Below are 19,561 nucleotides of genomic sequence, written 5' to 3'. Positions count from 1 at the left end.
GGAAGTTCATCCATGTTGCAGCATGTATCAGTAGTCCACTTCTATTTATGCCAAGCAGTACTTCATTGTATGGAAATATCAGACTTTGTCCATTCATCTGCTGATGCACGTTTGGGTTGCTTCCACTTTCTCCGATTGTAAACAACACCGCTGTGAGCATTCACATGCATGCTTGTGTGGATGTATGTTTTCATTTCCCTCGGGTAAGTACCTGGGAACTCAATGGCTGGGTCACACAGTCAATCTACATTAACATTTTTAAGAAACTGCCCGACTGTTTTCCAAAGTGGCCACACTATTTTACATTCCTGCCTGCATATGTGAGGGTTCCAATTTCTCCTTATCCTTGCTAACACTTGTAATTGTCAGATTTTTTTTTTTGATATAGCTGTTTCAGTGGTAATATGGTGGTATCTCATGGTGGTTTTAATCTGTATTCCCCTAATGGCTAAAGATGCTGATCAACTTTTTAGGTGTATGTTGGTTATTCCTATGCCTGCTTTGGTGAGGTGTCTATTCAAATCTTCTACCCATTTTTTAACTGGGATATTTGTCTTCTTATTGAATTGTAAGAGTTCTTTATATATTCTAGATACAAGTCTTTTATTGTATATCTGGTTTACAAATGCTTTTTTCAGAAAAACAAATAGAATGGGTAACTATTTCAGAAATAAATAGTACTAGAACTGACACAACAAAGAAAAGTAGCCATAAATAAAGGCCAATAACAAAGAAAAAGTTTTAAATTACCTCCAAGAAGTTACTTGACCTTGACCAACCCAAGTCCAAGTCCTAAGAATAAAAAGCACTAAGAATTTCAAAACATATAAAAAGCAGCAAATTCCTCAACATGGTTTATGAGACACACATGGCTCTATGCTCAAACAACTACAGTTTTTTACATGAGAGGAAAAAGTTCCCGAAGAATATTTTACACCTTGGTAAGATTTGGTAAATTTCATCTGGCTAAATACTGGGCTGGACCAATATTTATCCATAAGATGTTGCCAAAACACACAAATGAACTTTCTGGCCAACCCAGGAAGTGGCCATAATATCCTTTAAGTGAAGACAATTTTTTTTTTTTGCCTCACCAAACAGCTTGTGGGATCTTAGTTCCCTGACCAGGAATTGAACCTGGGTCCACAGCAGGGAAACCCCAAGTCTTAATGACTGAATCACCAGGGAATTCCCAATAATGAAGAATCTTGATACTGACATACATTAACCTTTCAATAGTTACTAAAGACAAATTTCAGAGAGGTTCATTTATGAACTTCACACATAAATAAACCACAACTACATAAAGAGAAAAGAACATTACTTCTTAGTAAATACTATTGGGTTATTTATTAATAGCTATCAACATGAAGACAAATTACAACACTGTAAGAAATTCTAAACAAGTCTAAATTTTAAGCATATTTTTTAAACTGTTGATATTTTAAAGTAGGGAAAAAACCAAAAAATAGCACCTTCATTCCAGCAAGGAAGAAACATACATTTCTGAATTCTGAAGAATTAACATACCATCAGAACAAAAAAAAAAGAACATTTCAAGGTCCTGTTCAAATAGTACTGCTTCCATAAATTCCTCCCTGATTCTCTGCCCCCTCAATTAAAAAAAAAAAAGTCAGGGTAAATAATTGCTCTTTCCTCAGACCACCAGGCTATAAGCCTCACATTACTTGAACTGCCTTGATGGGCCTGTTACCTTCTCCACTGCATCTCCTTTAGTTCCTATTTTCTATGCCCATTCAAGTACAGCAGGTATCATTATTTTATTAAACCCTTATAAAAAATAGGTGTTTGAAAAATATTTCTTGAATTGATGTGTATCTGAATATTAAAAAAATGTTTCTGAAGATTATTTTCTAAAAACCAGAATGTAGAAAAACATACACAAAGGCAATGATAAAATCTGACTTCCCCCAATATTACGAAGAATAAAAAAGAAGATTGACACCAGCTTTTAAATGGTAAATGATTAAGGGTGAGAAATAGATCCTATACACATGGGAAAATTCAGAAAATTGTATCTAGTCTTCAACTTGATGTTGGTGGAGGAAACCAACAGGTGGCTGGTAACTGGTGCCATCATCCAGAATGGAACGACTTGATGACAGCTGAGGGCCGGCCCATGCTTTCAACCTTAAATTCTACTTCAGGGAGTAGGCTCTCAAATGTCATTATTCCTTACCCTCGTACGCCTCCTCTCTGCTTTATTCAGAGCACTGATCATGGTCTAACTCTACGTCCCTTAATTCTCAATCCTGTTGACTGTCTGTCTCCTTCCCTGGAATGTCAGTTCCACGAGGGCAGAGACCTCTTTGTCACTGTCACACCCTCAGAAAGTGTTAGTTGCTCAGTTGTGTCCAACTCTTTGCGACCACATGGACTGCAGCCTGCCAGGCTCCTCTGTCCCTGGAATTTCCCAGGCAAGAATACTGGAGTGGGTTGCCATGCCCTTCTCCAGAGGATCTTCCCAACCCTGGGATCAAACCCGGGTCTCCTATATTACAGGCAGATTCTTTGCCATCTGAGCCACCAGGGAAGCCCCACACCCTCAGAAGGTGCTCAATATTTGCTGAATGGATCAATGTTCTAAGGAAACAAGTACTTGCCCCAATCCCCAAACAGGCATAGTATATAAAATTCATAACAGCATAATTTATAATTCCAAAAATCAGAACCCACATGCCCAGAGAATAGCTATGCAAATTAGAAATTAATGATACCATAAAATGCTAAGTAGCTATTAAACATTAAAAGTTTACTGAAAATATTTATAAACCAAGTGAAAAAATAGCATATCATGTAAAAAGCGTCCTGTGGTGCCTTACCCATTCAGAACTGCAGCTCATATGAAGCGTGTATAAATACTTACGTACTAATAAAAGAATGGCATTCTTTAATAGCTACTTTAAGTGACTTACACTCATAATTTTAAAATATTCTATCAAATGCCGTATCTTCAGAAGAAAGGCAGCTACTGTGTCAATGGAAAAACCTACACAATAGTCAGCATGACTTGAGGAGCAGGGCAATAAATTGTTCCCTTTTACAAAGCTAAAAAATGTTCAGTTCAGTCACTCAGTCGTGTCCGACTCTTTGCGACCCCATGAATTGCAGCACGCCAGGCCTCCCTGTCCATCATCAACTCCCGGAGTTCACTCAGACTCATGTCCACACTGAGTTAAAAGTAAACACTGGTTATGAAAATGTCCTTAGTCCCTGCAAAGCAGTGTTATCTTTTTCATTTTACTTATTTCTTAAGGTCGAATTCTTCATAGCATAACATACATACAATAGAATGTACCCATTTTAAGAGAACAGGCTGAGGTGACCTTGACTGAGGGGCTGAGTGTGGCAAGTGGATCACAGGATGCTGGGCGAGAGCTCCCCGCCTTCAGTCTTCACACGAGAGCGAGGCACTGGCTCCTCCTCAAGGTCCTAGCCTGCCTGGAAGCAAGAACATTCGTTCCCGGCCTCACCAAGGCCATGCAAACCTGTGCCCCATGGGGGCCCTGTGTGGCCAAGCCCAGGGCCTTGATGGCTTGGCCTCAACGGCATGCTGGGCCAGGTACCCAGCAACCACAGAAATAGGAGGAGCTAACCTTTGAACAGGGTGGAGCCTGCCTCTGGTTTCCACGCGGGTCAGTTGGCCATCTGTAGCCTAATCTCCTAATCTGTAGCCTGCTCTATGATGTTGAGCGTGCTTCCAAACCCCTCGAAGCCTGCTTCCTCAATGGACTGAAGAAGAAGAAAATCCCCTTGCAAGATGAAGGTCAAAGTAAACGTGACCATCCACGGGAAGCCACGAGGTGGGAGCTCACTGTGTATCGGCCACGCTTATCCTAGATGTCACTGGGACACCTGCCATCCAGGACTGCCTCTTGGCTGGCACGTTCACACCCACTCCGGCTTTGAGAGTCACCACAACCAAAAATGGGGAGTTGGAGCTAAAGCGTTTTGTATGAGGAAGGCTCCAAAGGACCCCATTTCTGCTCAGTTGCTTGATCTTTCACCACCAAAAAATAGTCCCAGGTAGCTTCAGCCACCCCTAAATCAGGTCACAGAACAGCAGGAGACATTCCTTTGGCGAAAAAGGATACACTCTTGTCCTGTATCTTGTACTGGTACGTGAGGCTTCGATCCCGGGGGGTGGTGGGCTGCAGTGGTCTTCTCCACAGGATCCTCAGCTAAGTGACAAAGAGAAGAATGAAAGAGGAGAAGCCCAAGTACCTGCTCCAGTGTGAACCCTGTCTGCCTCCTCGCTGACCTTCAGCTGAGGTCAGATGCGATGCGGTAAATGGGACCAACCTCTGAAACAAAGGTCACTACCCATCACCTAAAAATAGAGGTTTCCCCTCCATTACTATAGTAATATTTGCTCATCCTGGAAAACACAAAAGACAAAGAAAAGTAGAAAACACTCATCCAGAGAAAAACCATGAAAGTACTTTCGTGTATTTCCTTTTGGTCTTTTCTGTGAGCATGGTTTTGTACTTTTGGGCTAGATGAACTTGGAAGGCCAATGCACTTAGAATGTGCACACTCAATTCTGAGGCTCCGAAGACTGGACATTTGTCCTGAGTGACTACAACGCTCTGCGGGGCTGAGCAGCTTCAGAGCCACAGGCTGCCAGTGGAAGGGTCTCCTCGGGGTGTGCCTGGCATACCACCAGCACAGCCTCTCTGAGCCTGCTCGGATGCTCTGATTTCCATACCTGACTCTGAATGACTCTGGGCCAAAACTCCCACCCACCCTTAATGGGTCAAAAGTGGTCAACGCGAAGTTAACCTGGAAGAGGTGGCAAAGGCTTTGGGGTGATCCCGAAAGAGAAGTTTCAGAAGGCAGAGAACCATGGCAGCCCCTGGGCATGGGGAGAACCTGACCTCCCTTCCAGGCCACAGGCAGGACTCCATGCTTCCCCCTAAGTACTCCAAACATCCCGGTGGTGGGGTTAGGGGGTGGCAGTAACACCAGCCAGGAGAATAGCCTCCCAAGTCTCCGTTTGAAAAGGAATGGTGTTGGCCTGAATACACAGAGCCTGCTATGACCCTGCGGGGGAAGTCTGCTGTTTACTGCCTTCCCCAGGGGATAGCCGGACAGTCATCTCCTCTCCAAGAACTCCCCTCTGGCTGCAAATGACCACCGTGCAAAACCTGCCCTGGTGCACAGGGCCGAGAACCCCTGGAGCGGACTCTGATCTGCATTCACACAACTTCCGAGACCTCCCTCCCACCCAAGGGCATATCCTAGCTGAGTACCCCAAGGCCCGACACTGTCCGGGGGCAGTGGGGCGCACAGAGGAGGCGAGCAGCTCCCAGTGAGCCAGGGCCCCGCGCACCTGCCCATGCACGTCTTTGCAGAAGCCGGTGGCCAGGCCCTCAGCCCGCAGGATCAGGTGGCTCTGGTGACTAAGGCCATTCAGCAGGACGTCGTTCTCCTCGTCCTCGGCATCTCCACTGTCGTGTACGAGGGCCACGACGTTTCCCTGCAACAGATAGAGGCTGTTGGGAGGGACACCAGGCTCAAAACATGCGGTCTCTGGGAGCCTCCACTGCCCCGCACGCCTTCTCACGGGACTGGGCTCAGGGCTCGGGCCTGCAATCGTCTGCTGGAACAGCTTCACCAGCACACCCAGCCTGGACGTCCAGCTCAGTCTGTCTGTAAGCAAGGAAGAGCATCCAGTTTTGAAAAAGAATAAAGCAGATCAGTGTGTTCTGTTTCAGGGGCAGTGGACAGCACAACACACACTGTGTGTTAGTAAATGAAAAGAAGTTCCAAACTGTGTGGATGGTGGGTCACTCAGAACGTGAAAAGAAAAGCAGGGAGACGAGCGTATATACAAATGCGTTTATGACTGCTCAGACGCTCCGGAAGGATATACAAGGGAGGGAAGGAGAGACTTACTTTTTGCTACAGGAGACTTTATATCCTGTTTATATCTTCCTTTTTTCTTTATTAAACTATTTTAATATTAAAACTTTAATTAAAATATTAAAAACTTTATAATATAAAAATATTGAAATTTTAGTATTAAACTATTTTTCTCCATTAAACTTTTCCCAAGTTTTACTTTCTTAATTATTATAAGTATTTTTACAAAAAGAAGTTGATAGTGGCCCACACGGGGCTTCCCTGGTAGCTCAGCTGGTAAAGAATCCGCCTCCAATGCAGGAGACCCCGGTTCAATTCCTGGGTCGGGAAGATCCCCTGGAGAAGGGACAGGCTACCCACTCCAGTGGTTCAGGTGGTAAAGAACCCGCCTGCGATGTGGGAGACCTGGCTTTGATCCCTGGATTGGGAAGACTCCCCTGGACAAGGGAACAGCCACCCACTCCAGTATTCTTGCCTGGAGAATGCCATGAACAGAAGAGCCTGGCGGGCTACAATCCACGGGGTCACAAAGAGTCGGACACGACTGAGTGACTGCACAGAGCACAGTGGGCCACACGGCAGGCTGAGCTGCACAAGCTGACTGCCTGCTTCACTCCTCCCCCAGCCCCGCTGAACTGTGTCCTGAGGCCCCTTACATGTCCGCCCCCCCATTCTCTCCCCATCACCCTGGCACCCGGCCCTGCGACTGTAGGCAGGATGGCCTAAGGTCCCCTAAATCCAGCTTCCAGGCAGGACCCCGCACACAGGAGGTGAGTGGCATGCACCGCTGGATCCACACAGCCTGACTAATCCACTTCCCCGTCCCCTCTGCCCAGCCTGGCCCTGTGGGACACACGCTCAGCTGATGTCTGTAAGCTCCCCTCACTTAATTCTTGAGGTCTGGTTCCTGGGAGGTGGGTACCACAGGTGTTACTGTTTTGTTAAAATCCTTATGAGACAAAATCTCTATTTGTGCCTCGTAATTTAACAATGAAGGTTACACCCTATCCCTGCATTGCACCTCGCAATTTTCATATTGTTTTTGTTTTGGGACACACCGTGTGAGATCACAGTTCTTTGACCAGGGATCAAACCCACGCCCCCTGCAGTGGAATCACAGAATCTTAACCATTGCACTGCCAGGCAAGTCCCTTCACCTCACAATCCTTAAAGCAGTTTTACATCTATTATCTTAACTGACCTTCAAAACACACTCAGAGCGATACTGCCGTGTGGCAGAGTGGGACAGACGCAGTACCACATGTGGCCAACCTCATTACAGACAGGGCCAGGCACCCTTCAGTTTTCAGGGTCTTACTTTTTAGCAATGGCAGGTAGCACAGTGCAGGCTGCATGGGGTGAAGATTTCTGGGGCTGCCGGAGTAAAGAAAAAGCCCTGAGCCATCAGAGAGAAGAGATAACTGCCAGCAAGTGGCCCTCTGGGCCCGTGGGGTTCACGGCAGGACCTCGGGGTGCAGCCCATGATTACCTTCCATTCCCGGCACACGGTGGCCCTGCAGTAATGGATGAAGTCCAGCACCGCCACCGGCCCCACGCCCAGGCTCAGCAGCACGCTAAGGTCGTCCACCAGCAGCACCGGGTACCTCCAGGCGGCCTCCCCACAGTCCACAGGCTCCAGGGCGTCCCGCACAAATGCATACAGCGGCTGCAGGTCCCCAGCACTGGCCTCCCTGGGACACAGGGCAGAAGTCACCAGACAGCTCACGTGCTCTCCAGATGTTCAAGAGACAACTCAGCAGCATGGGGGGTGAGGGGTGGAGGGGATGGGGGAGGGAAAGAAGTGGGTCCAGTGCTTGGCACCAAGGGGCTCATGAGCTGCCTGGAAAGAAAAGGCACACTCCCGTGGGCATGTTTATTTCAGTTCAACTATTCCCTGAGGCCTGCTGGGTACAGAGCACTGTGCTAGCAACTCGGGGACACAGAAATAAACCCCCCCAGAGGCCCACACAGCCTCTCAGTCCAAGGGCTTAAGGCCTCTGATTTAAACGGAGAGGCCTTCCTGGGAGGTCATAACTGAGGATGAAAGCTCAGCAGCAGTTCACACGTCCAGGTGCCGAGCGGCAGCCTGAGTGCTCATGTTCGGACCAGGTCCAACCTACTACTGGCCCCGCTACCTCCGCCTCCCCAGTGACTGCAGCAGTGCTCTCCCAGCAGTGGGGGTGGTGGGGACGTGGGCTCAGAAATCAGAGCCTGGCGCACAGGTACCGGCCTCACGGCCCCACACTCCAGGGCCAAACCCCGCTAACAGCAGGTAGAATGACGCTGTCTATATAACCTGGGCTCAGATGGAGACCAGGCCCACTCGTTCAAAGACACTAGCTTCAGAGACGGGACAGGCTGTGTGCAAAGCCACACACACAGGCCACACACTTGGCCTTTTCTTTTTTTTTTTTAACATTATTTATTGATTTGGCTGTGCTGGTTCTTAGTTGCAGCATGCAGGATCTCCCATCTTCGTGGGCTCCTTAGCTTTCTACAGCTTCCGGGACAGGCACACAGCCTCTGACAGAGGCGAGGACCTTGAGTGATGCTGAGACACCCGGGCAGTGCCTGCCTTCTGCAGCCGGCTCTGCTCTCCCACTCGTCGGGGAGAGAGAAGGGGGTTACACGGAGACCCGGGGCGGGGCCCACCTGCAGGCTGACTGACCTGAGGAACTGCAGGGGGTGCCGCTCCTCCCGGGGCCGGAAGAAGACGTCCACCGCGGACTTGAGACCCTCGAGGACCACCAGCTGCCCGCGTTCCCGCGCTGCGGTCAGGCTGACACCCTGCACCCGACCACGGAGAGGTGAGTGAGTTCCCGGGCTGGCGGGGGCCTCATCAGAGAGGACTTGGCACCAAGGGGCTCACGACTCCAGGACGCCAGCTCCTGAGAGGGCGCCAGGTCCGTTTGGAGCCCTACGGACATGCGTCTGGCTGCCTGACATGGGAGCCCAAGTCTTGTCTCCCCTGGGTGCGAGGGTGCCGGGCCTGTCTGGAGCCCCGCGGACGTGCGTCTGGCTGTCTGACATGGGAGCCCAGGTCTTGTCTCCCCTGGGTGCGAGGGCGCTGGGCCCGTCTGGAACCCTGTGGACATGCATCTGGCTGCCTGACATGGGAGCCCAGGTCTTGTCTCCCCTGGGTGCGAGGGCGCCAGGCCCGTTTGGAGCCCCGCGGATGTGCGTCTGGCTGCCTGACATGGGAGCCCAGGTCTTGTCTCCCCTGGGTGCTCCCCACACACAACCTGTGTTCTACTGTCAGATGTGCATTTACATGTAGTTTTCACATTTTCTTAAAACAAATTTTTTTTTAACTCTTTTCTTTTCTTATTTGGCTGCTCTGGGTCTTAGTTGTGGCACGCAGGCTCTTTTGCTGCACCATGAGGGGTCTAGTTCCCTGACCAGGGATCGAATCCCGGCCCCTTTCACTGGAGACACAAAGTCTTAGCCACTGGACCACCAGGGAAGTCTCTACTTGTCACATTTTTTAAAAAACTTACTTTCTTTTGCTTATATACTTATTTTTTACCTAGTACTGCTTTTTACTTTATGATAGTAATATAAAGTTGCCTTTTTAAGGGCATGTGGTTACAAAATAAAGTACATTAAAAACAGAAAGTAAATAGTAACATGGTGGTGGGGTGACAGTCTCTGTTGCAACAGCTCAACTCTGCTCTCATAGCAGCCACAGATGGGGGTGGCTGTGCTCCAATAAAACTTCATGTACAGAAAACAGGGGGTGCAGACTGTGGCTGGTCAACCCTGCTCCCGACCAGCGCTTCGTAAACATGCGTCTTTATGAACCGCATAATTAAGAATCTCCTGAGGGCTTCCTTGGTGGCTGGGTGGTAAAGATCCGCCTGCTAGTGCAAACCCGTATGGGTTTGACCCCTGAACCAGGAGGATCCCACATGTGTCAAGGGCAATTAAGCCCCTGCACCACAACTGTTGAGCATGTGCTCTAGAGCCTGGGAACTAGAACTACTGAAGCCCACACGCCCTAGAGCCTGTGCTTCCCAACAAGAGAACCCACTGCAATGAGAAGCCCATGCACCGCCGCAAGAGAAAAGCACCCGCAGCAATGAAGACCCAACATAACCAAAAATTAAAAATAAAAACAAGAATCTCCTGAGATACCTGATTAAAATGCAGATCTCTGGGCCCTACTCCATAGCTAGAAGCCTTAGGGGCAGGGCCTGGGAATCTGCATTTCAACACCCCGTGATGGTGACACTGTCCAGACATGCAACCCGCGGTTCTGCAGAAGCAGCAGGTGACGCAGAACTCAGACTCCTTGTGTCCCCAGACCAGGCCTTGATCGCTCAGTCACACACTGGTGTTCACTGTGCAGCACCATTAGCAACAACAGCCCGCCTGGCAGAGAGAAGGACTCCTGACCGTCTCCTTTGCTCTTGTTCATGACTACTGTACTGATGTAAGAACAACACTACAGCAAGAGGACAGAAACTCACACGCTAGTGCTTGGCACACCCAGAGCTGTGCATGCCATTCCTGCCGTGCTGGTGAGTCAAAGGTAACAGGAAAAGCAGCCAAACCGGATATGAGAATACACACCTTTCTCATCCTAGCTCACAGATGCCAGGGCCAAACACATGCCTCACCGACCTGGAATGCAACCGTGTTCCTGACACAACTGCTCCCTGAGCCTGTGCTCTGACCTCTGGCACAGGAACTTCTCCCTTCCCTGCAAAGCATGGGAAACCCTCTCGCCCTCTCACCGGTTCCCCCCATCAGAGAAGAGGACTGACAGTAAGGCTGTCATTTTGAAGATCACTGCTGATGCATGGCCTGGTTCTCTCCCGCTCTGAGCCTGACTTAAACCAAAAACAAGGAACAACAAGAGCCCCAGAAATTCACCTGGTCACAGGTCACAAGTCATGTGCCAGGTGAGGTGCCAGGAGGGTCACCAGCCTCTCAGACATCTTACTCTTGCTTGGCTGCATTTAGTAAGACAAGGGGCAAACCAAGATGAGGTGAGGGGCATGTAACAAAAGCCCTAGACTAAGGGAGAGACAGTGGGAGTAACTCAACTGGGCAGAGACCAAGCTGTGATCTCTAACTCACTGGGGACAAGATTAATGTTCACCCTGAGAAGGAAGAAACCTTAACTGGTCCAGACTCAGTGAAGAAGGGTTTGATTTCATCCATAACAGGTCTGGTTCTAAACACTTGACAAATGAACAAAACACGCTGACATGCTGCCCTCGCCCTTCAGATAAAGGGTTCAGGATCCCATGATTTCCTTAGTCCTTCCCTTTCTAAGTTCCCTGCAACCCAAACAGGGAAGCCCAGCCTGACAGCGTACGTATGCCTGGCACACACACTCGCTCAGGGATCTCATCACCGAGGTCTAACATACTTACCAGCTTCTGCCCCACGATATTATAGTGACTAAAGGACTGGACGAGGGCCACAAAGCAGACTCTACAATTGGCTGGAAAACAAAATAAACCGATTTTTAACCAACTCTCTATTTACAATCAGTCTCAGATACTTCTTGCCTCTGGAAACAAAAGAACTGAGGTAGATCTAGAGAACCCATACCTTGCAACCTAACATACTCAATTTGATTTGAAGATGTACTTTTTTCATATTAATAATTATACCTTATATTAATAACTGTATCTTATTTCATTGATTCTGAGATGTACTTTACCTGTGAGATGTATCACCAGGAACCTTAGTTTGTTCCCCTGAAAATACATTATAGTTTTTAAAAAGCTGTATTTTTCTAACTCCTTGTTGGTTACAGAGATACAATTGAATTTTTAAACCAGTCTAATACCCAAAAGGATATAAGAAGAACACAAAGAAACTCTAGCTACCTTACGAACTTAATTAATTCTAACAACTTATCTGTAGATGCTCTTGCTCTGTATAAGCTGACAATAACACCATCTAGAAAGGAAAATCACTCTCAAAGCTGTAAATTATTACAATTCAGAGTGCCAAAGGTCAACCTTGTATCCTGGCCTGGCTCAGTGGGGACTCAAGGAGAATCAGTAAGTCTTTATTTTTCATTTGGCTGTTTTCTTCTTCTAATCAATTTCTGTATGTGACCTGCAGAGCTGTTTTTTGTTTTTTTTTCCCCCTCTGTTCCTTAGGAAGCATCTATTGCCAGGGCAAAGTGTTAACGGGTTGATGCCTCGAGACTTCAAACCACCCAAGGCCCAAGGATCAACAGAATGAAGAAGCCACACAAGGCCCTAAGGGAGTCAGTGCCTGCACAGGGGGCGGAGAAATGGAAGGCAATACTGGATACAGTAAGGGTGGGAACAAGATGCGCCAGTAATCCCATTAACTAACAAATAGCCATCTGGTTATCCAAACACCAAAGGCCTGACTAGTTAATACTATTTCTAGTGCTACCTGAAACAGGCCTCTTTCTGCCCCCACCCCCGCCCCTGCCTTGGGTTTTCTTTTTCTATAGTCTTATACCTTTGAGGTAGAAGGAGAGAAAGTGGTGCACAAGGAAACTGCCATCTGTCTTGGCATCACAGAGTAGAGTCAGCTTCCCCTAAAAGTTAAGAAGAACACAAAAAGATGTATTAGACTCCCTGGAAAGAGGTCAACTGAGTGTCAAAAATCTAGTGGATTGTGTCTACTCTTAAATTTCTATACCCGGTGCTCGCTTCGGCAGCACATATACTAAAATTGGAACAATACAGAGAAGATTAGCTTGGCCCCTGCGCAAGGATGACACGCAAATTCGTGAAGCGTTCCATATTTTGCGTCTGTACTAAGGCACAGCTTAAGAAACCATACTAAACCATCAAAAAAAAAAATTTCTATACCCAGAGACTCGTGTGTGTGTGTGTGTGTGTGTGTGTGTGTGTGTATTTAACCAGAAAAAGAAGAAAATAAGTAAAAATTATAGAAAAACCAACAATGAAAGTGATCTGTATTAAACATACTCATTTTGGGCAAGCCTATCTCAAGCTATCATCCTCCCCAGGCAACAGAGAATAAAATCCTTTCTTTTCCTCACTCCTCTCCAGTCTTGCTGCTGCTGCTGCTAAGTCACATCAGTCATGTCCAACTCTGTGCGACGCCATAGACGGCAGCCCACCAGGCTCCCCTGTCCCTGGGACTCTCCAGGTAAGAACACTGGAGTGGGTTGCCATTTCCTTCTCCAATGCATGAAAGTGAAAAGTGAAAGTGAAGTCGCTCAGTCATGTCCGACTCTTCACGACCCCATGGACTGCAGCCCACCAGGCTCCTCCGTCCATGAGATATTCCAGGCAAGAGTACTGGAGTGGAGTGCCATTGAGAAAATTAAATCCTGAACACAGTAAGATTTTACCATCAGAACCCAATAAAAATCACTGACTTTCCATATTGCAAGGGGTGTTCTAAAAGGTCATTTAATCCAATGTCCTCCCTAACTCTAATCCTCATGCCAATTCTGTCCCATAGGCAGGGGATGAGAAAGCAGTTGTTCCAAGAGACAGCCGGGATCAAAGTCCTCCTCCCAGTGGCCTTGGGAACTGCATCGGGCAGAGCTCTCATTGTGGAGAACCCGGGAAAGACCTCCAAAGATGGCCTTTGCAGGGGCTGGCTGTCCCGCTCCAGTCAGCCTTTGTTCCTTGTCAGTGATAGGGGAGGTCATCTCTCTGTTGTCCTGATATTTTTTCCTCTCATAAAATATGAAAGATTACACTAGCAGACTCTGAGGGTTACCCCTGGCGCTGTCATTTCCTGGTGCCCACTTCTATCCCTCATTGTAGCCCTCGGTTTGGACTTTGGAGGGCCTAGTAAGTAGGAACTGGCAAGGTCAGCAGCGCCATCTGGAGGCTTGGGCAGAGAAAAACTGCGGGGCAATTAAAATACACAAGGATTTACTGAAAACTATTTACCTGGAACTATGGAATTCCAGTTGAGCTATTTCAAATCCTGAAAGATGATGCTGTGAAAGTGCTGCACTCAATATGCCAGCAAATTTGGAAAACTCGGCAGTGGCCACAGGACTGGAAAAGGTCAGTTTTCATTCCAATCCCAAAGAAAGGCAATGCCAAAGAATGCTCAAACTACCACACAATTGCACTCATCTCACACGCTAGTAAAGTAATGCTCAAAATTCTCCAAGCCAGGCTTCAGCAATACGTGAACCATGAACTTCCAGATGTTCAAGCTGGTTTTAGAAAAGGCAGAGGAACCAGAGATCAAATTGCCAACATCTGCTGGATCATGGAAAAAGCAAGAGAGTTCCAGAAAAACATCTATTTCTGCTTTATTGACTATGCCAAAGCCTTTGAGTGTGTGGATCACAATAAACTGTGGAAAATTCTGAAAGAGATGGGAATACCAGACCACCTGACCTGCCTCTTGAGAAACCTGTATGCAGGTCAGGAAGCAACAGTTAAAACTGGACATGGAACAACAGATTGGTTCCAAATAGGAAAAGGAGGACATCAAGGCTGTATATTGTCACCCTGCTTATTTAACTTATATGCAGAGTACATCATGACAAACGCTGGGCTGGAAGTAGCCCAAGCTGGAATCAAGATTGCTGGGAGAAATATCAATAACCTCAGATATGCAGATGACACCACCCTTATGGCAGACAGTGAAGAGGAACTAAAAAGCCTCTTGATGAAAGTGAAAGTGGAGAGTGAAAAAGTTGGCTTAAAGCTCAACATTCAGAAAACGAAGATCATGGCACCTGGTCCCATCACTTCATGGGAAATAGATGGGGAAACAGGGAAACAGTGTCAGACTTTATTTTATGGGGCTCCAAAATCACTGCAGATGGTGATTGCAGCCATGAAATCAAAAGACGCTTACTCCTTGGAAGAAAAGTTATGACCAACCTAGATAGCATATTGAAAAGCAGAGACATTACTTTGCCAACAAAGGTCCGTCTAGTCAAGGCTATGGTTTTTCCTGTGGTCATGTAGGATGTGAGAGTTGGACTGTGAAGAAAGCTGAGCGTTGAAGAATTGATGCTTTTGAACTGTGGTGATGGAGAAGACTCTTGAGAGTCTCTTGGCCTGCAAGGAGATCCAACAGTCCATTCTGAAGGAGATCAGCCCTGGGATTTCTTTGGAAGGAATGATGCTAAAGCTGAAACTCCAGTACTTTGGCCACCTACTGCGAAGAGTTGACTCATTGGAAAAGACTGATGCTGGGAGGGATTGGGGGCAGGAGGAGAAAGGGACGACAGAGGATGAGATGGCTGGATGGCATCACCGACTCGATGGACATGAGTTTGAGTGAACTCCGGGAGTTGGTGATGGACAGGGAGGCCTGGCGTGCTGTGATTCATGGGGTCGCAAAGAGTCAGACACGACTGAGCGACTGAACTGAACTGATGGAGTAACAAAAAGGCTTTACACACTAGGTGTCTTGGCCGCCTGGACGAGCTTACCATTTCATCAGAAAGACAGGAGTTATGAAATAAATCACCTATGTTCCTAGGAGAGGCAACCCTCGGGCTAACGCATGAACATTTTTGAGGTGCTCTAGACCGTGGGAAGGAGAGAGTGAAGAAAACAGAGTAGGGAGGCTGTGGTGCCAAAGGCGGGGTTGTGCAATCAAACGTTGGCTGCGAGCAGCTTCAGAGAGCACTGTTCAAAAACATGAGGAGGAAGACGAGCAGAAGTGTTCGCTAAAACCTGCCGAGTGCTGCCGGGACAGAAGGGGCTTAAGGTCGTTAAGAAGTTGCTCCCTTATGATGGGGGGCGGGGCGGGGGGTGGGGTGTTCCAGGTGGCTCAGTGGTCAAGAATCCGCCTGTTAAGGCAAGAGACGCGGGAGAGGCAGTTCCATCCCTGCGTCGGGAAGATCCCCTGGAGAAGGGAAGGGTAATCCACTCCAGTATTCTTCCCTGGAGAATCCCACGGACAGAAGAGACTGACGGGCTACGGTCCATGGGGTCACAAAGAGTCGGACACGGACAGAGCGACTAAACCACCACCACGAACCTCTGTTTGGGCGCTGGGACTCCCACCACGGTGAACACGCACAAGGGTCGCCTATACACTTAAGTCAACACAAACGTATAACGTGCTTCCTGCGGTCTTTCAAGGGCGCACGCGACCTTCGAAAACGCGCAGGATGCCCACCTTTCGCAGGCCTAAGTGTCCAGCCCAGCCTCGGGGGCGGGCCCTCTGCGGACTACAACTCCCAGGCACAACCGGGCCATGGACGTCACGTGATTTCCACGGGTCTGCGCGCGCTTCATCCGGGTGTCCGGTCTTGGGCCGCGCTCCCACAATCCAACCTCCTCCTCGACCTGCGACCTCTTACCTGCTCCGCCCCTTCAGGGGTGGTGTTGAGAAGGTTATTGAGTTCTGGGAACATTCCGAGCTCCAGAACGCACGGGGGCCCCGGATGGGAAGATGGGCTGCCACGGATACAGCGGAGGCTGGAGAGCAAAACCCACCACACAGGACCACGCGGGAGGATTGCGCATGCGCAATTCCCCTGGCCGCAGCCAATGCAACGCGCGGATCGGCTGCTCTCGGCGCATGCGCAGAGACGCGCACCAGGCCCGGAGGGGTGAGGGGGCGTGGGGAGGACCTGGACGCTGAGCCGTGCGGGCTTCTTACCTGCATTCCACTCGCAGAGAATTTCCCCCAACCAAGGCATCAGGAGTTCGGGTCTCTTCTTCCTTCCCTCGACCGCGCGTTCTTCTCATCCCAGAGCCTCCTGTCAAGCTCCTGCGGTGTGCCTCACACTACTAAAGGCTTTGGCTGCAATGGGCGAACCAGATAGGCAAAGACGCTCGCTCTCGCACAAAACAGAAAACAGACGTAATAAACATGGAATAATACATTGAAAAATTCTATGTGGGGGAAAAAATGAAGCTGGATAAAGGAATAACGGTGGGATGGGGGCTAGGTTTTGGACTAAGACAGGTAATCTGGGTAGGGTCACTGACCAAGTAGGGTTGGAACACGCCCTGCATGCTTCTCTTTGAGGTTTTTGCACTGTTTTCCCTCCCTGGGCTGCAGCCGTTAAAGAATAAACAAAACAAAAAAAACGCCATTTCTTTCAGGTCTTTGTTCACATGTCAGTTTATCAGCGAGGGTTTCCCTAAGCCTCGGTGGAACCAGAGATCAATTGCCAATTTTCCACTGGATCATCGAAAAAGCAAGGGAGTTCCAGAAAAACATCTATTTCTGCTTTATTGACTATGCTAAAGCCTTTGACTGTGTGCATCACAATAAACTGGAAAATTCTGAAAGAGATGGAATACGAGACCACCTGACCTGCCTCTTGAGAAATCTGTGTGCATGTCAGGAATCAACAGTTAGAACTGGACATGGAACAACAGACTGGTTCCAAATAGGAAAAGGAGTACATCAAGGCTGTATATCCTCACCCTGCTTGTGTAACTTATATGCAGAGTACATCATGAGAAACACTGGGTTGGATGAAGCACAAGCTAGAATCAAGATTGCCAGGAGAAATATCAATAATCTCAGATACACAGATAGGCAGATTACACAACCGTTATGGCAGAAAGGGAAGAAGAACTAAAGAGCCTCTTGATGAAAGTGAAAGAGGAGAGTGAAAAAGTTGGCTTAAACCTCAACATTCAGAAAACGAAGATCATGGCATCTGGTCCCATCACTTCATGGCAAATAGGTGGAGAAACAGCGGAAACAGTGTCAGACTTTATTTTGGGGGGCTCCAAAATCACTGCAGATGGTGACTGCAGCCATGAAATTAAAAGATGCTTACTCCTTGGAAGGAAAGTTATGACCAACCTGGACAGCATATTAAAAAGCAGAGACATTACTTTGCCAACAAAGGTCTGTCTAGTCAAAGCTATGGTTTTTCCAGTCGTCATGTATGGATGTGAGATTTGGACCATAAAGAAAGCTGAGTGCTGAAGAATTGATGCTTTTGAACTGTGGTGTTGGAGAAGACTCTTGAGAGTCCCTTGGACTGCAAGGAGATCCAAACAGTCCATCCTAAAGGAGATCAGTCCTGAGTGTTCATTGGAAGGACTGATGTTGAAGCTGAGGCTCCAATACTTTGGCCACCTGATGTGAAGAGCTGACTCATTTGAAAAGACGCTGATGCTGGGAAAGATTGAAGGCAGGAGGAGAAGGGGATGACAGAAGATAAGATGGTTGGATGGCATCACCAAGTCAATGGGCATGAGTTTGGGTAAACTCCAGGAGTTGGTGATGGACAGGGAGGCTTGGTGTTCTGCAGTCCATGGACTCTGCAGTCCACAAAGAGTTGGACACAACTGAGCAACTGAACTGAATTTCCCTAAGCATCCTATTTAAGTTCTTAACTGTCCCTTCCCCAGCAATTCTTATCCTTTCCCCTCACCCCTCTTTTATTTTTCTCCATATCATTTATATCTGGAGCTAGTGAAGGACAGGGAAACCTGGTGTGCTGCAGTCCATGGGGTCGCGAAGAGTTGAACAAGAGTGGAGACTGAAAAAGAGAAGCGTTATCAGAGTGAGGCATGAGATAGTGCTGCCCCTTTGTGGACACGCTGCAGAACAACTTGACAACCACGCAGCTTAATCTGCAAGGAGGCGGGCGTGCTCAGTCGTGTCCACCTCTTTGTGATCCCCGTGGACCATAGCCCGCCACCCCTGTCTCTTTAGAATTTTCCAGGCAGGAATACTGGAGAAGGTCGCCATTTCTTCCTCCAGGGGATTTTCCTGACCCCAGGGATAGAACCCGTGTCTCCCACACATCTCCTGCATTTCCAGCATTGCAGGTGGATTCTTTACCACTGAGCCACCAGGACAGTCCACTGCAGTTGAAGGGCACTTCATATTCACAAAGCCTGCGGGGCTGTAAAGGACACCTGCCCTCAAGAAATGTCAAAAAAAAAAAAATGTCAAAAGGCAGGGAATCGATAAAGAATTCAAAAGAGGGCCGACTTGGGACTTCCCTTGCGGTCCAGAGGTTAGGAATTCACCTTCCAATGCACTGGACACCTGGTCGATCCCTGGTCCAGGAACTAAGATCCCACATGCCATGGGGCTACTAAGGCCACTCTAAGACCTGACATAGCCAAACAAATGAATAAATGTTTTAAAAAACAGAGCCGACTTTCAAGAATCCAATTGCAAGAGGGAAACTACACTCACACTGTTTAATACAAAAGCACAGGATAACATGCTCCACATTGCTAATTATTTAAGAAATGTAAGCGAAACTGACAACTGGGTGTCTTCTCCAACCAGACAGAAATGGCCACCTGCAAAAATCTACAAAAATCAATATGAGAGGGGCATGGAGAAAAGGAAATCTTCCCTCCTGCGCCTTTATGGGAATGTAAATAGCTGATAAGGTGCTATGGAAGCGCCATAGGAAAGGAAAACCAGAGCTACATTAAGATCCTGCAGTTCCACTTCTGGGCCTATTTGGATGAAACCATCATTCAAAAAGTCACATGTACTCCAAGGAGCACTGCAGCACTATTTACAGTACCAGGACAGGGAAGTCACCAAAACGCCCAGTGACACAGGAATGGAGAAAGGAAATATGGCCCATATTTACAATGCAATATTACTCATAGAAAAGGGTGAGATGATGGTATTTGCAGCAACAACGATGACCGAGACATGATCATACAGAGTTAACTAAGAGAAAAAAAATGTTACCATTTATGTGTGAATTTGAAAATCTGATAAAATTTAACTGATTTACAAGTAGCAACAGACTGACAGCCGTAGAAAA

At 47.8% G+C, this 19,561-nt stretch overlaps 1 protein-coding gene and 1 non-coding gene across 4 annotated transcripts; one reads left to right on the top strand and one right to left on the bottom strand.

Moving 5' to 3' along the window:
- Nucleotides 1-2,748: 2,748 nt before the first annotated feature.
- On the bottom strand, nucleotides 2,749-16,374 carry ELP6 (elongator acetyltransferase complex subunit 6). Of its 3 annotated transcripts, none has more exons than XM_044933826.1 (7): nucleotides 16,151-16,374; nucleotides 12,343-12,421; nucleotides 11,268-11,338; nucleotides 8,555-8,673; nucleotides 7,376-7,568; nucleotides 5,354-5,500; nucleotides 2,749-4,202 (listed from the first exon to the last, which is right to left on the bottom strand). In XM_044933826.1, exons 1-7 carry the CDS (start codon nucleotides 16,202-16,204, stop codon nucleotides 4,074-4,076), a joined length of 792 nt encoding a protein of 263 aa, XP_044789761.1. In that variant the 5' UTR covers nucleotides 16,205-16,374; the 3' UTR covers nucleotides 2,749-4,073. The 3 variants fall into 3 exon arrangements, with proteins under 3 accessions (XP_044789761.1, XP_006065264.1, XP_044789762.1); XM_006065202.3 differs by having other exon boundaries at nucleotides 7,376-7,577; nucleotides 16,151-16,365; XM_044933827.1 differs by lacking the exons at nucleotides 12,343-12,421; nucleotides 16,151-16,374 and adding an exon at nucleotides 10,459-10,509 and having other exon boundaries at nucleotides 7,376-7,577; nucleotides 11,268-11,324.
- On the top strand, nucleotides 12,529-12,635 carry LOC112581291. Its single transcript, XR_003105826.1, has one exon. It is a non-coding gene; the product is annotated as a U6 spliceosomal RNA (small nuclear RNA).
- Nucleotides 16,375-19,561: the final 3,187 nt, after the last annotated feature.

This window comes from Bubalus bubalis, chromosome 21 (genome assembly GCF_019923935.1).
Source record: "Bubalus bubalis isolate 160015118507 breed Murrah chromosome 21, NDDB_SH_1, whole genome shotgun sequence".
NCBI classification, from domain to species: domain Eukaryota; kingdom Metazoa; phylum Chordata; class Mammalia; order Artiodactyla; family Bovidae; genus Bubalus; species Bubalus bubalis.
This window is presented reverse-complemented; position numbering and strand designations above follow the sequence as displayed.

What these genes read in the sequence shown, in the direction of transcription:
- ELP6 (XM_006065202.3), bottom strand. Translation starts at nt 16,204, where the DNA reads ATGTTCCCAGAACTCAATAACCTTCTCAACACCACCCCTGAAGGGGCG. An exon ending in CCCCTGAAGGGGCGGAGCAG is followed by an intron (nt 12,422 to 16,150) that starts GTAAGAGGTCGC and finishes CTTAACTTTTAG; the next exon opens with GGGAAGCTGACTCTACTCTG. An exon ending in GCAAAGACGTGCATGGGCAG is followed by an intron (nt 4,203 to 5,353) that starts GTGCGCGGGGCC and finishes TTTGTCACTTAG; the next exon opens with CTGAGGATCCTGTGGAGAAG.